The following is a 16361-nucleotide window of genomic DNA, read 5'->3' as shown; positions in this document are numbered from 1 at the left end:
AGCACCCTTCCTCCCAAATTACAAGGAAGTCAGTTGCAAACGTGCATTTTTGTCACAGGACTGAATTAAAAGTAACAAAGTTGTGTCTGAACACATTCAGGGATCATATCTACTGATTTTTTACTGAATTGTCTGCCTTGTGATAACACAATGAGCAGCCAACTCTGCAATAAAAACTGAGGCAATGGTTCAAAAGCCATTATGAGAGGACAAAAAAAAAAAAAATCATCTCAGAAATACCAGCCTCAACCCAGATCCTGGGAATGTAACGTTCAGTATGCAAATCTTTTCATGGTGCATTTGCAGAATCAGGTTTTGGGACAGCATCCACGGTTATGTCAGTCATTTTTGTAGTCCAGTATCACAGTGGGAATTGCCACATAACTAACTAGATGAGGAGCACGGAGGAGATTATTTATCATTACCTTTCTGGAACAGAAGATAAATCACCAAGAAGCCTGTTCAATTTTTCTACGTGTAAGCCTAAGCAGAGTCCATTTTAGAAGTCTGAAGGAAATTATATGCTCTCTTTTTTTAAAAACTATTTTTATCCCCTCATTGCACTGAGCCTGATTCATAAAAGAACCATAGGACTCAGATTTCCTAAGGAGATGAGTTTAATTGACTCCGGCTTTTCATCCTCTCATTTCTTATTAAAAAAAAAAAAAAAAAAAGAGAGAGAGAAAAAGAAGGAAGATGAAAAGGTTTCAGGTAGCACACAGAGCAGAGCCAGCACAATCTCAGAGAAGCAGCTGCTATATCCTATATCATTCTTGACGTGATATTACCCCCCAGAACCATGGGAACCAATCTCCAAGGTAATGCACATCCCATAAAATGCATTTAAAAGAAAACCCCTCCCTGTAATAATTTAGCATAACATCAGTTTTCATTTTAACTAGTAAGTCTTCACTCTGAACTGGTAAGTTGGTTGCCGCCTTAATTACAGGCATGATGACAAACAGCATGCCCAGAACGTACTTGAAAAGATGAGAATCCTTAATTAGCAAAGTGTGTCTTAGTTTTAATATGTCAGCTGAGTGGTACACTGCATGCTCTGAGCTTGATTCAAGGCCTCTCCTTGGGAGAGTCAAGGGCTTAGAAGGGATTTGGTTTGGACATTTCAGAGACTGTGAACCTGCAAATCATGCTAAACTTAATCCTGCAGCCATTCACAAGACAAAACTCTGATCTCCAGATACTCTAAACAGGTTTCAAAGGGACCAGGAATTAATCCTTGATCAGCCAGGAGTACAGATGCTGCTGTGTAAAAGCATCCTTCTGACAGCAGCTTCTTTCTCAGCAGAGGGAACAAGCTTTTGCTCCCTGGCAAGTGTACAACAGCCCGGGGATGCCAAAGGGATGACATGGAGATTCACAGGAATTCACAGCAGCAATAATCCAGTTTCAGGACAAACCCTCAGCCCACAGCACATCACTCACCTTGTTGACTGACAGGAGCCACCAACAATGCACCCTGCAGACGAGTCCTGAAATCCTCAGAGAGTGCAAGAGCGCAGAGTCTATTTTGTAACAGTAACGCAGGCGCCCAACAAGGCTGATCTTACACTAGGCTGCCATCCTGGACTAAAACTAGGGTCTCACAGCACACCCGCCATACTTACCGATAACGTAGGAGAGGATTAAATTCCACCCTGTGATGAAGGCCCACAGCTCGCCCACAGTCACGTAGCTGTAGAGATAAGCTGATCCTGTCTTAGGAACTCGAGCACCGAATTCTCCATAGCAGAGTCCAGCCAGCACTGAAGCCAAAGCGGCAATTAAGAAGGAGATAACGATGGCAGGTCCCGCATTTTCCCGGGCCACGGCTCCAGCCAGTACATAGACACCTGCACCCAAAGTGCTGCCTACACCCAGAGCCACTAAGTCAAATGTGTTGAGGCATCGTGAGAGCCGACTGTCTTCTCGAGTGCAGTCCACATTTTTCCGGCGAAGAAGCTGGTTTCCAAAATTGATTACTTTTTGACACTCCATTTTCGTGTTTGAGCCTGCAAGAGAGATGCTGCCATCATTACCTGGATCAGGATGCCCTCTGAAACTGCATCACTGCACAGGTACACTGCCACAGCCCTGTTACACTGCAATAAACAAATCTTCCCATTTTCCATCTTTTTACATCGCAAAATGTCTCCTTTGGCATTTTACCTAGGCTTAGCACAAAGAATTAAAACAGACAAAACCAAAGCATTTTCTGCTTCCCATTCCCAGCCACATTGCAAAGCCTGTTCAATCCCGAGAGAGAGGGCATTCCACCCCAGCTCCCACCTCACTCCACAACCACACAATCCACAAGCAAGTGGGCAAGCCAAAAACAAAAAACCTGTCTTTCAGATTTCAGAGCAGTTTTCCTGGGCTAAGAATTTTTTTAAAAGACAGATATATATACAGAGATAAGTATTTTTATATATATTTTAAGTCTCAAGGTGAAATAAGAAGTGAGCCTTATATCCCAGAACAAGGCACCACATGTGCTCCTCCTAGAGCACAACATGACCACATGCTGCAGTCAGTGACACCATTTGCAGTCAAACAGACTCGCTGGAACATTTTCCCTCTCTAAGGTCCAGCCGCAGGCAGTAGCAAAGCTGCTGCTGCCTGCAACCGTGCAGGCTAAACCAGATATAATTTAGGAAAAAGGACATGCAGAATCCAGTGTTATTTAACTCGGTTACACTGAGGCAAAGGCTCAAGCTATTTTGCATTTGCAACAACTGAAGTGAGAGAATGGTGTGGCTCCCTGAACTTCCCTGCCCCACCCAGCAACTACTGTGGGCCAGGGGTGTTTAATGAAACCATGGGGCAGGGTTTCCAGCCATGGTCCCATTTCAACAACTGCACTATTCCTGTGTATGGACCCGCTGGCACAAACAGCAGCATGCAGCAGCTTTAGTAAGCAGTTCAGGTGCAGTTCCCCTGCTTGGGACTTTATGATGGGATTAGCAGCAGTGTGAAGCAAACACCTCTCTGTGGAGGGATCCCCTAGTAAATCTTTCTGGAGTTTCTCTTCCCATGAGACACATGTATCTTGTGGTGCTACACCATGGGAAGATTTTGCTATGCAATTCATCAAGCCTACAAATTCGACCATCTACATAGGTGTCCACCTAACACAGCCAGTAACAGCACTCATTAAAGGTCAAACCAGCATGGCTGGCAGTGGGGTCATCTCCTCAAGGACATCTGTGGAATCAGTGCCATTAAGGAGTCTGTCCCTTCAAGGTTTATGTCCTTGGACACAGACCAGGAACTTTTGTCTTCCTCTTTCTGAAAAAAAATATGATGTTGCAAAATTACCCTTGCCTTTAGAAAATGACTAAAGCTCCTCCTCACAGTACTACCTGAATCCATGAGCACAGCATTAGAAGGAATTTCTTGCTTTTTACACTGCGAAGTCCAGCCCTAGGTGTCACAGGCAACCATAGCATAACATCAGGCCTTCCCTTAAAAATTTCTAGGTGCCTTATCTCCACTGTTGGAAAGCTGGAAAGCTCTACCAACACTCCTCTCTACTTACCAACCGAAATGCTTTAGTAGGCATTTACTCACACGCTCTTGTGCCAAGAATGGATTTTCCCCACTCGGGTGGTTAGCCCCATATATACCTTTAGAGATCAGCCATGACTTTCCGGCCTTCATTTTGTAGAGGCAAGCAATCCAAGCCCCAAAGACACAGGCAGTCCCTTGCCCTGTCTGGAACTGTTCACCTCCAAAGCACTCTCTGAGCAGTTGTATATCCCATTAGCACCCTTCGACTTTTTGCATCAAGAGGAATGATCAGAAGAAGCAGAAAGAGCAACTGCTAAGAACTCCATGGGCATCTCCTCTACCAGTGACTATTTTCCTCTCTCAGTCCCCAACTTCTCACTAAATGTCCCTTTTGTACCATGCCAGTCTCCTCCTAGTCCTCATCTTCTTAAACAATTTCCTAAGTGGCACTGCATCAAAAGCTTTACTCAAGACCAAGGAGAGAGCTTATTCTTTCCTTTAACCTTTAAAGTAAAAAAAAAAAAAAAAAAAAAGGAAAATAGCCCCCCCACCTTCCCTGTGCCTCTTATCAAATAAAACTGTCAGGCAAATCTGCCAGTCTCTCGTAAGTAAATTCATTTATCTCTACTCTTCTCCAGTCAATGGGCACCACCTCCTGTTTTGACAGAGGTTTCACTTTGCTGGTTCAGCACCATTTTCATGCACTGGCTCTTTCTGATTACCCGTCCCTGACCCTCCTCTTCTGAGTGTTGCTCCCACTGGCTGCAGCCATTTTCCTCAGCCCACACTTGCCATCCCACCTTCATCCCAGCATCATTGTCCTCATTCATAATTTGGCAGTTGGATAATATGATGCTCTCTACAGCTAAAATGTTTTCTCTGCAACCTAAGCCAGAGGCACAGCTAGCATTGACAACAACCTACCAAGTTTTTACAAACAGATTTGGCTCCAGGCACCAAAATCACTACTATAAGACCTGCATTCAACTATTTAATGCCCATTACCATTTCTGTTCTGAGCACAGGAGTACTTTAATAGTGAATGACCCAGTTGCTCCCTTCACCACTCTTTGGTTCACACTGCAGAGAACCTGTGGAATACACAAACCTGATACGACTGGGATGAACCTAAACCTAAACCTGAGGACACTACAGGGGCATATGTAATCCACTCCAACACCTCATGGGTGCACAGCCTGCAGGAACAGCTACTCCAGGATAACCTCCCCTATAAGATGTGTTGTGCAGACATCAGATTCTCAGCATCAACTACTTTGCTCTGCAAATCTACAGGCTGCATTACTTGCTCACATGGACACAACCTACAAGGATAAACATCATCTTCCATCTCAACTGCATCCTGTAGCTTCAAGAAGCTCTAACCTGATATCCACACGGCACCATTAAGCCCAGCTTCAGCAGCAGGGCTTTAAAATGTTTCTTCATTAATTATGGAAAAGGAGAAAGATTTTTATTTAGATGCAATGCTGGACTGAAGCATTCAATATTCAATGAATAGTGCCTTATATACCAATAATGGAACAGCAGTATACATTGCACACTGGCATCAATAGTATGCTGAGAATAATGTGTAGGCAGAAATAGTATTAAATGAAATTTACAGCATGGTCAAGTGAGATTGGTGCTTCGTCAGCTCTAGCTCAAATCCAGTGTAAAAGGTGGGAAAATACATGCTAAGAAACTTAATTAACTGAGACAGGTATTAAATCCAATGCTTCAATTTTGTCACCATAGCATTAACTACAAAATCAAAAATCCTCTTCATTTTTTCAAGACACCACTCATAAACCCTGGCTTAAATCCCTTTCTCTTGGCCTTACGCTAACTCCCCTACTAGGAGAAAGTAATTACAATTGCCAGAACAAGGCTGAGGATTTACAAGTCCCACCGCGTCAGGAACTGTCTCTTCCACCAACAGCTCTCAAACATACTCCCAAGAGACAGGGATTTAGACTAATGGAAAAAGGCAGTTTTCAGGCCAATCTTACAAAAATCTCATTTGATGAACCATGGGAATTCCCAGTGTACACAGAGAGGGAAAACTATCTTCTCCCTTCAGAAGGAAGGCAGACCTCTTTACCTAAGTGCATTCATATGTCAGTTCGCTCACGCAGTCTCCTTCCCATTTGAACCTTACCCAAATCCTTGTCAGCCAGGATTGCCTTCAGCTGGACACCTGCTCACCTCCCCAAAGCAGCGACAAGGCAGTCCTCAACTTTGAACTGGGGTAAGTGACAAGAAGAGCACTGCACTGGAGCATCTCCTATGAATTTCATTGCTTTCTAGGACAACACAAGTCCCAGGCTTTGCTTAACTCCCATCAGGGTGATGCAGAGATCCCCTTGAAGGGGAAGATCCTATGAAGACCACAGTGACGGGGCTACCTCATCCACACGGCCCAGTGGTGGTGGTTTACATTCAGTCTGAAGCTCAAGGAAATGGGGAGGATCCCAGTGCTGTGTACTAAAGAAAAAACACTAGAGAAGATACAAAAAAAGATCTCTGAAACAAAAGAAATCCTTGCCATAAACTGCAGTCAACTATGAGCAACATACCCACAGAAGATGTGTTAATGGATTTGTTTTCCAAAGCTAGTGTGCAAGTCAAGACCAGTTTGACTCAGAACCAGCCTCTGGATTTCAGGACAACACAGGTTTATTCTTTGGTACAGAAACATCAAGAAATGCCAACGGACTGGTGAAAAATAGTTTACTTCTTGCTAACTCAATATATTTATGGCAAGGTTTAGACATTCAATGGCCTGAACAGAGGACTAAGAAGCAACACAACTAAGTCCCAGCTGAGGCTATTAACAAAGGCACAAACCAGAAAGGAGGTAGGGAGATAGCCCAGCTCAGCTAGAGGTCAGCTGGAGCTGGACCAACCACAGGAAAACACCATAGAAGCTTGTAGGAAATCTTCTTGAGACATTTCACCCTGAATGAGGCTACAGGTCCAGGCCTCTCCAAACCCCAGCGACCTACGCACTATTTTGTGTTCCTCAGGGTTTGCACCTCCGAGTTGGTACCAATCTTGCTGAGCATACTAGGTTTCATCCTACAAAGTGCTGAACATTTCTTACACGGAAAATCAAGGTATCTTGCAGGACTGTACCGCTTAATACGCAGGAGGAAATGGTTTGTGATGTGCACTCACTCATCAACACGTGGTTTTCTACAATGCCCACATGACAGGAATGGGACTAACCCTAAGAGCTAGATGGCAGTTGTGACACGCCTGCTTGCAGCGTGTAAATGACCTACTGTCCCCATAAACCACACAAAGCTACAAGGAGGAATTGCTCTGTGTTGAACAAAGGCAAAAGGCAGAGGACAGGCTGTGCAGCCTGACATTATCTTTGTCTAGGAGATGCCTCCAGGTGGAGGTGGACTGAGATTCCCCACAGGTAAGAGCCACTCTCCCGCCTACTTCTACCACCACTGACACCCAAGGAGCTGGGGATGCTAAGCCTTTCAGAATTTGGCTCAAGGCCTCTGCTTCAAAAACATACTACTTAACAATAATGAACCTTTTATTTCCTATCTAGCCATTTAACTTAAATTTAATTAAATCTGGTGTCTTGCAAAATGAACACAACTCAGTGGTCCCAAACCAATTGGAGTTTTATCTCTTCACTGAAAATGAAAGCAGATGTAGTGCCCAATGCCTTCCCTTGCCACACATGTCATGACAAATCACTTCTTTGGCAAGAACAGGGCTGGGGAGGGGCAACATACCCTGTAGAGAATCAGGCCCTCACTGCAGGGATGGATGATCAGGGCATGAACTCGGCAAGGTTTCTGGAGGTGAGGGGATGTAGGATTTATTCATTAAAAAAAAAAAATCTAGTTAATTATTTCAAGCTTATATATCACTCAAGAGTATCTCACAAGAAACATATTTCAAAATTATTTCATTTTGAAGCTCCCTCAGGCATACCTACAGGTGTTCACAGCTGTACTAAAGCTACCAAGAATAAAGCAGAATGACTTTTTATGGATAATTTGTTTAGGAGAGGGGCTATTTAATTATGACAGACCTGAAAATTAAGACCAACATCCTGCAGTTGGCTTAATGCCAGCAGACAGTGCTCTTCTGGCTGATCTCAAGATTAAGATATCAACTTTATCTTGACCAAAAAGCATCAGAAAGTCTGAGCATCCTGTTGTGAATAAAATAACCTCCTATGACCTGCAGATAACAGACAGGGAGCTGGGTGCAGGGCATGGTACCCGCACTGCAGCTGTGTTCTGCATCCCTCGCACACAGCAGTGTCCTTCATCTCACAGACAACTGATCACCATCCTAAGCATCTCTTACACATTTTTGTTGCTTTTGAAACAAACATCAGGTACCAAATCAACCTTTCACTTTCAATTATATTAACTGTGGCTTGGCAAAGAGACCTTCAATAAAGACAAGTGGCATTTTTTTCAGAACAATCTTTTGGTTTAGCAGGATGCAGTACAGGGGCCATTACACCTCTGCCCCAAACCTTTCTTCTGATATCATGTTATCTTCGCAATTGCATCAAAGGGCGATTTTGGCGGAGATTATGATTTTTCCCTCCTTAGAAGTTGGATCTGGCTGTGATCTCGCTTTCTGAAACAGCCGTTTTTGCCTTTGAAGTGAGGAAATGTGTTCTGGGCTGGTTCCTCTCACTCCCACTCATACTTGAAACGATGAGCCTTTTCTCTGAATGTATGGTCAGTATTCTTGTGACATAACACAGTCCTAATAGTATAGAACAATATAAATTATTCTAGAAATGTTACCAGATGGTACACAACCAACTTCAAGCTGAGGAAACTTGATCTGAACATACACAGATCAGCTTTGTTCTGCACACACCTAGCTCTCACCTCTGCTTCAGCTCCAGTTTCTCTGAGCTCCAAGCCCCAGCCACTCAGACCCTGGGTAGGAAATGGCTTCATCCCAAAGCTCTAGGCATCTTCATGTTTCAGCAGGAGCTGAGGGCTTTGAGAGCAGCGGGAAGTAATGACGCACCTAGATAACCTAGCAGGGCGGATCCTCAGGCAGGGGCCACATCCTTAGGTGAAATCCTGTCCCACTGAAGTTGATGGCAAAGCTCCCACCGACTTCAATAGGGCCCAAATTCCACCCACTGCTACTGGTCCTTGTCTTTTTTACAATGCATTTTATGTTTGTTACTTTTGTCCCCTGTCCAAATTCTTGTGCCCTGACTGTATTGTATTTTCAAATAAAGTAAGATATTCTTCCTCCTCTTATCTAATGGTTAACATACCTATTATATCAGGTTGATAGATTTCCTTCCCCGTTAACAACATTTTAAAAAGGGACATTCTTCAAAACAATCCCATAAGAAAATAAGCAATCTTGCATCTGCTTAACAGCAAAAAGTAAACCATAACAAACATCTGTCCAGCTAAACATAAAACACCACGTGTAAAAATAAGCTGACAGGGCACCATTTTACATAAGCAGTACTATCACTTTCCTAAACAATTACAATTTGTTTCAGCTTCTGAGAAAACACTCCTTATCTATTTCAAAGCCTTGCTGCTCCTAAGTATTTTCTTCTCCAATTTGCAGAAGAACATAAAATTAAAGCAGATTATGCAGAACAAGGAGTTTTCTACTAAGGAAAGAAGAAAACCCAAGCCTAACCGTGCTGCATGTCCAGTGAACTCCCCAGGTATCTCCTTGGAGGAAGCACAAGCAGAAATCTCCACTCAATATTGTCCTACATACACTCATATTCATTTTGAAACACATATAAACCTCTACTGCCATCAGCACCCTTCTCTCACAGCAAAGTAACGTCCTGTGGGACAGTCTGACTTTCCTCAGTATCCTTTTGGTCTTCAACAATTGTATCCCCCGTACAGCTCTACCGTTTTTGCTACTAGTATGCAGAACAAAGAGGTTGCGCTTATGCCATGTTGGCATGTTTGGCAAATAGTGTGGAATGGGTTTGGCCCTCTATTTTTAGTTTAAACACGGTTCAGCTCCCTGAACAAGCATGTAGTGATGATGTCAACTTTCTGATCAACACACAGGTAACAAAACCATTTGGGAGCCCTTTCCAAAAGGCTGATTTTGCTACTTCCATCTCCAAGCTAGCATCATTTGCAGAGAAAAGTCCTACACAGAAAAAGAAGAGGTGAAAACCTCAATTCCTACTACTGCCACTAGCATTACAGATATTTTGAGGGTGTCAGATTTGACTGTAGACTCCTAGATGCAAAGAAGTTTTGTTGTAAGGAACCAAACCACAACCACTGAATGCTTTTTGAATGATTAAGTGCTTTCAGAAATACAATGAGGAAAGTCAAGTCACTAAGACATGTCAGCCCCAGCTGTGATCCATTACAGCATAAAGCAGGAATTGTGTCTGATACGTCCTTCCAAAATGTGTTGCCTTGGAAAATCTCCAAAGTTTTGTTACGTTACTCTGCAACAAGTGACAGAGCAGAGACAAGGCAGCTCCAGCAGATGCTGAACTTCTCCCATAGACATTTAACACCTATCTCAAGACTTTCAGAAATAGACACGAAGGATGTGGCATCAGACCCTAAGGTGCATCTGGCTGTGTCCCTGAAGCTGCTGCAAGTGTCTTCATCAGCTGTGCTGGACAAGGCAAGCAGTTCAGAGGACACGCTTGGGACAAGTGCCGGGAACTGACTCAGAGGTTGTAGCCACAGCCATTTGCAGATGCTTGCCACCAGCAAAAAGGCTGATGAAAATAAAGCATGACCAAGTATTAGCATTACACAAAGCTGGAAGATATCCCACTGTAGCAGCAGTAATGGCAAGAAGTCCAAGCCAAAATCCACAAAAGTAACTGTAATTCTCCACATCAATTTCACTATGTGTAAAGGGATGCTGTCCTGCTGAGGTATTTTAACCAGGCAAGGAATGTCTTGTCCATGTGCTGTTAAATTGTTCCCTTCTTGACTGCCGTAATTTTTTTTTTTATTATATGCATATATTTCAATATACATTACAGAAATGTAGATTACATCAGTGTGTATATATATGGATACTAAATGTTATATTCTTTGCCAATTCTGTCACTGAAAACCAAGAACAGCCACTAGCAAGCCATTTGCTATTCAAGAGAAGGAAAACATCCAGTTAAATATAAACTACACACTAAAGAGAGGTAACAGCTCACACACACATGGGTGTGCAGTGTATACAAAACACAATCTTAATCACCTGTTTAAAGACACACTGCCTATAAGAAGGGGACCATATCACTCTCTTCTGTTAAGTGCTGCTTTAACAGCACAAGGGAGGTGGTGGGGGGGACCAGTCCACCGTCACAGACAGCAGGGGATGATGGTTTCTTTTCCTCAAGCTCTCCAGCATTAGCTATGCTTCTAAGGCAGCATCTCCCACTCTTCTCCCGGCATCTCACAGCCCTGGAGAATTTCTTCCATTGAAAAAAGGAGCAGTGAGGTGCTCTCTCCAACCCTTATGCCACCCACTTACCAGCAAATCATTTACTGAAAGGGGAACACGAAGTTCCCCTGGACACGAAGATGATGCTGGTTCTCCAGTACTGCCTTGGGAGAACAGCAGGGTGCTGCAGCTCACCTGCCTGCTTTCCAGACTCCCACTGCTACTGGCTGTACCAAGATCAGAAATTCCTCTCCCATCCCAGGACAACTTCTGAGATGGCAAAGACCATCTTTTTCCCCAAGTCCAGACAAGAGGTCTTAACTTCCCCAAAATTTCAAAGCAGGCAAACTTCAATGTTTTGTCTCAATACCTGCAGAAAATTCCATCTGGGTTACTTGTGATGATACATGAAATCCATTTTGAAATGAGGGAGAGAGTCCCAAGGGGAGTGCTTAAACCTTCCAGAATTCAAGCTTCAAAATCTCAAAACGGAAGTTCAGTGATGCCCATTCTTCTCCACATAGCTTCAGCTGTAATTAACATCAAACATGGCACACTGGAAGCCACTCAACAGGTAAAAGGTTGGATAGACATTAATTCCCCTCCTGGGCTACTGCAGAAACACACAATGTATTAGGCTTAATTTGCAGAGGGGAATTTGACGTTACAATCACTTACCAACTGCAGGCACGATGAAAGGCTGGGACAGGATACAAGACAAGACTCTTCACCACCCAAGTGTTTCGAGAACACGTTAGAGAAGTATCTGTTAGACACAAACCGGATATAGTGCATCCTGCCTCAAAGCAGTGAAGACTCAGGTGCAGCCAGACAGCATGTTTGTTTTGGCAGGGTTAAATCATGAAGCCAGACAGATGTTCCTCTCTCCCCAGGCTACTGCTTATCACCCCTGTAGCTCTAAGAGAATAACCATTTGGGGAATTGTGCTGCAAACGGTATCACTGAAACGAACCCAATGCTGTGTCTACGACCAACTAGGTGGCAAGCCACGACAGCGAGCAGCAGAGGAGAGGGATGGGACACTTTCCAGGACAGATTCTCACCTAAGTACCACCATCCAGCAAAAGGCAACTTCAATGCTCTCATCCCTTTTAGCCCACACTTCAGACAGTGAGGATCCTCTGGCAGCTCAAAGCAGCACCCAGCTGTCTAGAGGAGGGCAGCACCCCATTTGCCATCCAGAGCTCCTAAGGGATCAAAAAGTTAAGATGTCTTCCTGCCTATCCAATAAAGGGCATCACACCCCTCTCATTACATGAATCACTATTTTCTGATGAAAAAGCATCTAATTGAAAAGTCTCCCACCAGCTCTAATACAGTCTCCTCAAATAGTTGTTCAGCATGGCTTCAAATTACACTTTGCAAGAAAATTGCTTGATTTAATTCCCTCAATTTGTCATAAAACCTGAGGGGATCTCCACTGAAATTAGACTTCCCAAATGAAAGTCTGAGACAGATTGCCAGGAATCTACTTGAAGTAACACATAGCCCATAACCTGCCAGGGACTCAGCCTTGGTATCGAGCAGAAAAAAAATTAAGCTCTGGGATACAATATTAGTAAGTGAGCTTCAGACTTCTTAAACCCAGATAAAATGAAGACACGGCTTTGCTTAGTCAAAAAGCCTAATCATGTCATTCAGCATGCTCCAGTCACGGTCCCTGGATAATAGTCCTTGGAAGAAAGTAGGAAATGTCCCTTGGGAGATAAGGAAGCAAGTTAGACAGAGACAGAAATTGGTTTGTTATTAGAACAGTAGTGGGGAAACAAACAAAAAAAGTAAGATCCCTCAACTTGCATGTAGAATAACAAACACCATCTTGCACAGACGTGGGACACATCTGATGAGACAGACAGAAGGGAGGAGACTTCCCCCAACACCATGATTTCACCAGGAGCAAGTGCACAGATGAGTGAGGATTTAAGGGCAGATCAAAGTGGGTATAAAACAGCAGGAAGCAGGCAGAGGCCAGCAGACAGCTTGTGGTGACCAGTGGCAGCTCCAGCTGGAGGCAGGGCCATGTGGCAGCAGCAGACCCTGGTCACTCCTGCCCAGCAGCCCGTGGGCATCCCTGCCTGAGCAATGCGCTGGACCACGGACCGGGGTTTGGCCACCCCCCTGGACCAACGTGTCTGCAGGTCAGATGTTTCTCAAGCAGGCACACTCCCAGCATTGGTGCATGGCTTATCACCACACTACTGTCCCAATTAAAAACTTCCTCCATTACCATAATGGTACTGACTCAAAGCAAAGGAACCCTTTCCTTTACTGAGAAAGCAGGAACGGTGTTTCTGTGCAAGAGATGGAAGCGTTTGAAGAGCTTTTTTAGAGGAAATGCTCTGTAACAAACTCTGGAAGTGTTTGCTTGCACAAGGCAGAGTTCAGCCCACGCTGGACATGCACTTGTTCACAGAAGAAGGGGAACTGAAGCTGTATGCGGCCAAGTCACAGGGCTCCCAAGATGACTCTAGGCTTCTGAGAGAAGTTTTGCTATCCTTGGGTAACTGTGTCTGCAAATTAAGTAGTCAACGTCGGGTTGGATGAGGTTTTGAGCATCCTGATCCAGAGAAAGATGCCATCCCAGCCTAACCATTCTAACATTCTATGAAAAATCAAATTATCCTACAACACTCCTTTGGGCTTACTTTATAATGACTTTATTTTGATTGTGTAATTAGAATAATTCTTCATTAATACAGGAGTTCTTCTGCTGATTTGGAGGCCATTCTCAAGGGCTTGCCCCACACAGACCTCCAAGTCAGACCTGCCAGCCCTGCACCCTGATGTGGCCTGGAATAGCAACACGACACAGCCAAAGAATTAAGAAAAACTTCCCTTTTCTGAAGAAACCAAAGTTAATTTCTCATTAACCAAGACAGCTGTATTCAATACACTGCAACCTTCTGAAGGCACTTGCATGATTACAGACCTAACACCAAAGCTTTCTGCAAATACGATTTATGCCAAAGAGAAGCCTAGAATGAAAGAAGCTAAAATATTTGCTTTTAGACCCAGTATTCCCACATTCCATCCATAATTCAAGGGCTGGGGAGGGATCAGCTCTTTCCCAGTCCCATGTGTTCATCTTTGCAGGCACAAGCAAGCACTTCACACCCCGTCAACCGGTGTGTGTGGCCAAAAGGATGCTGCATGTCTGCAGTTTCAGGGGTGGCTCCTGATATCGGAAGTAGTAATTCCCATGGTAGAGTTCTTCAGGAAGACCTTCCCTGAGAGATGATGCCCTGATGCACACTGGATTAAAAGCAAAGACTGAATGCTACCATCCGATCAAATCACTATTGTCCCTTCACCACATACCCCACTGACCACTCAGTGCCAAAGGAGCCAACAGCACACCACTCAGAGGGGTTGCCAATGCCCCAACTGCCTGGGAACAGCACGAGGAGTGGAGCATCTCGCAGGGAAAAGCCCAGGCAGCCCAAGCCAAGGCAGAGGGGGATGCTGAGCACCAACAGTGTGGTCACACTTCCAGTGTAACTGGGATATGGTAACGTCACAACTCACTGACGGTTAATGACCCTTCCCTACCCTGCCAGTCCATGACATATGCCTCACCAGGGACCATTGTTTTGGGATGGGAATTGGGCTGGGCAGGGCAGCCACAGAGCCCAGCTGTCAGGACCACAGGATGTATCCACGTCACTGTAGTCTAGACAGACACCCACAGCAAAACAGGAGCCAAGGACAGTGCAAAGAGGTGAAGCAGAGGAGGTAAAGCATGAGGCTGCATGAAGGAAAAAGAGAGGAGGTGATAAAAGCCACCTGCCACCCCATATTTGAGGCAGGGTGTAACCTCCCTCCAGAAGTGGAGCCAGCATGCCCACAAATGATAGACACCACACTCACCTCCTGCCTTCAAGGAGGCACTGCTCCTTCAGCCGTCCCTCACCATGTCAGGGCAGTAGGCACACACATCTCGCCTCAGATCAAATCATCCTGGCCATGACTGCCCACCCCCGGCTCTGCCAGCTGGCCAGCACCACTACTTGCGCTGCCTCTAGGATTGCAACAAGCTGCTCATATTGCATCATCTTCCCACCTTCCTCCCCTCCCCAGGCAGCTGCCCTCCGCAGCAGCAGCCATCATGAGCAGAGAGGGCGACTAAAAACAGACTAGTATTTAGGAATAGCAGCGAGGCAGACTGGGTCCTTTCTGAAAGCACTACAGGCAGTTTCCATGGCAGCTTCGCCCACACCTTGCCTGCTTGCTGTTAAAACTTCATGCTGCACAAGTCACCCGCTTTCGTTTCAGTGTTTGACCCAATCCTGCCCGGCTCTGCAGTTCTTCAGTTGCATACACCACCAGAGCTAGTAAAATCCTCAATTCAAAAGGACAGGAGCACCCAATTAATAAATAATAAACACAAAAGGCATATGAAACACCATCGCTCATCTGACTTCAGGGAAAAAAATTCAGTCTTAGGAGTGTTTTGCAAATAATCCCCCAAGCTGTCACTGTAAAGACTTTGCAGCTCCTGAACACTGACTGATTTACAACAAAATGCCTCTGAAAACTGCATCCATTTTAGGCATTTAAGCCTAAAGTAAGTAACAGAGCATTGCAAATGATACAAGCATGATGTTTGACCGGTCTGACGATTGGGTAACCAACCACTCCTGTTTTCACATGCAGATATCAGAGCCCAGTTTTGATATAGTTTACCCAAATAAATCTTACCAGGAAGGAGGTACAATACTGATATGGAATTACATTTCATAGCAAGGTAGGTGTGGAGACTGTTTGCTTTGCGTAAATGCTTTCTAGCCACAAGCTCACCGTTCAGCTCTCCCCTGCTCCCTGACAGGAAAAGCTGTTGTCTAATGGGAGTTTTGTCTCCACCTAACCCAAACGTTCAAGGCTGCTGATGGGGAGGGGCTGGCGAAAGAGATGTCCAAGCACAGCCTGTTTCATATTTATCTCAAAGCCTTTCTCAAAGTGTGACAAAAGGCTTCTCCACTTCTGCTTGGGATCAAATCCAAACTTGCTGAAGTCTCTTGTTTGTTTTTTTTTCTCACCCCAAAACAAAGATGACACCCACTAGCCAAACCAGAAGCCAGCCTACAAGCTGCGTGTTTTGAGTCTCACTGCTGCTGCTGCCATGCAGAGGGACCCTGCACCCCTTCAACCTGGGGGCTCCATGCTGGACAGCCTGCAGGGAGATTTGTGCAGAAAGCTCATAACTAACACTAGTGGATGTGATAGCTGGGCGAGCAGCGAGCACAGGGACGATGTAGAGGTACCAGTAGGTAAGAAATGCAAAAGGTTGGCATGTTCAGCTGGATCCCAGCTGTGAGGTTGCTACTAAATACAATGAGGACTCAGACCATTTTGCACAAGGAGAGGCATTACCTTGTATCCAGACTTACGGTTTGTTTTGCTGTCTGTGCGGCAGAAAGCCAGCT

At 44.8% G+C, this 16361-nt stretch overlaps 1 protein-coding gene across 2 annotated transcripts in view; it reads right to left on the bottom strand.

Moving 5' to 3' along the window:
- SLC7A1 (solute carrier family 7 member 1) overlaps nucleotides 1-16361 on the bottom strand; it is a 51622-nt gene that overhangs the window by 27119 nt on the left and 8142 nt on the right. Inside the window, exons 1-2 of one of the 2 annotated variants that reach the window (XM_074914726.1) lie at nucleotides 14806-14896; nucleotides 1626-2009 (exon numbers count right to left, since the gene is read on the bottom strand). In XM_074914726.1, the coding sequence (XP_074770827.1) occupies nucleotides 1626-1995 (370 nt within the window). In that variant the 5' untranslated portion in view covers nucleotides 1996-2009; nucleotides 14806-14896. Of the gene's footprint in view, nucleotides 1-1625; nucleotides 2010-14805; nucleotides 14897-16361 lie in introns of those variants that run through there. The other variant, XM_074914718.1, reaches the window with a different exon arrangement.

This window comes from Athene noctua, chromosome 1, assembly GCF_965140245.1.
Source record: "Athene noctua chromosome 1, bAthNoc1.hap1.1, whole genome shotgun sequence".
NCBI classification, from domain to species: Eukaryota; Metazoa; Chordata; class Aves; order Strigiformes; family Strigidae; genus Athene; species Athene noctua.
This window is presented reverse-complemented; position numbering and strand designations above follow the sequence as displayed.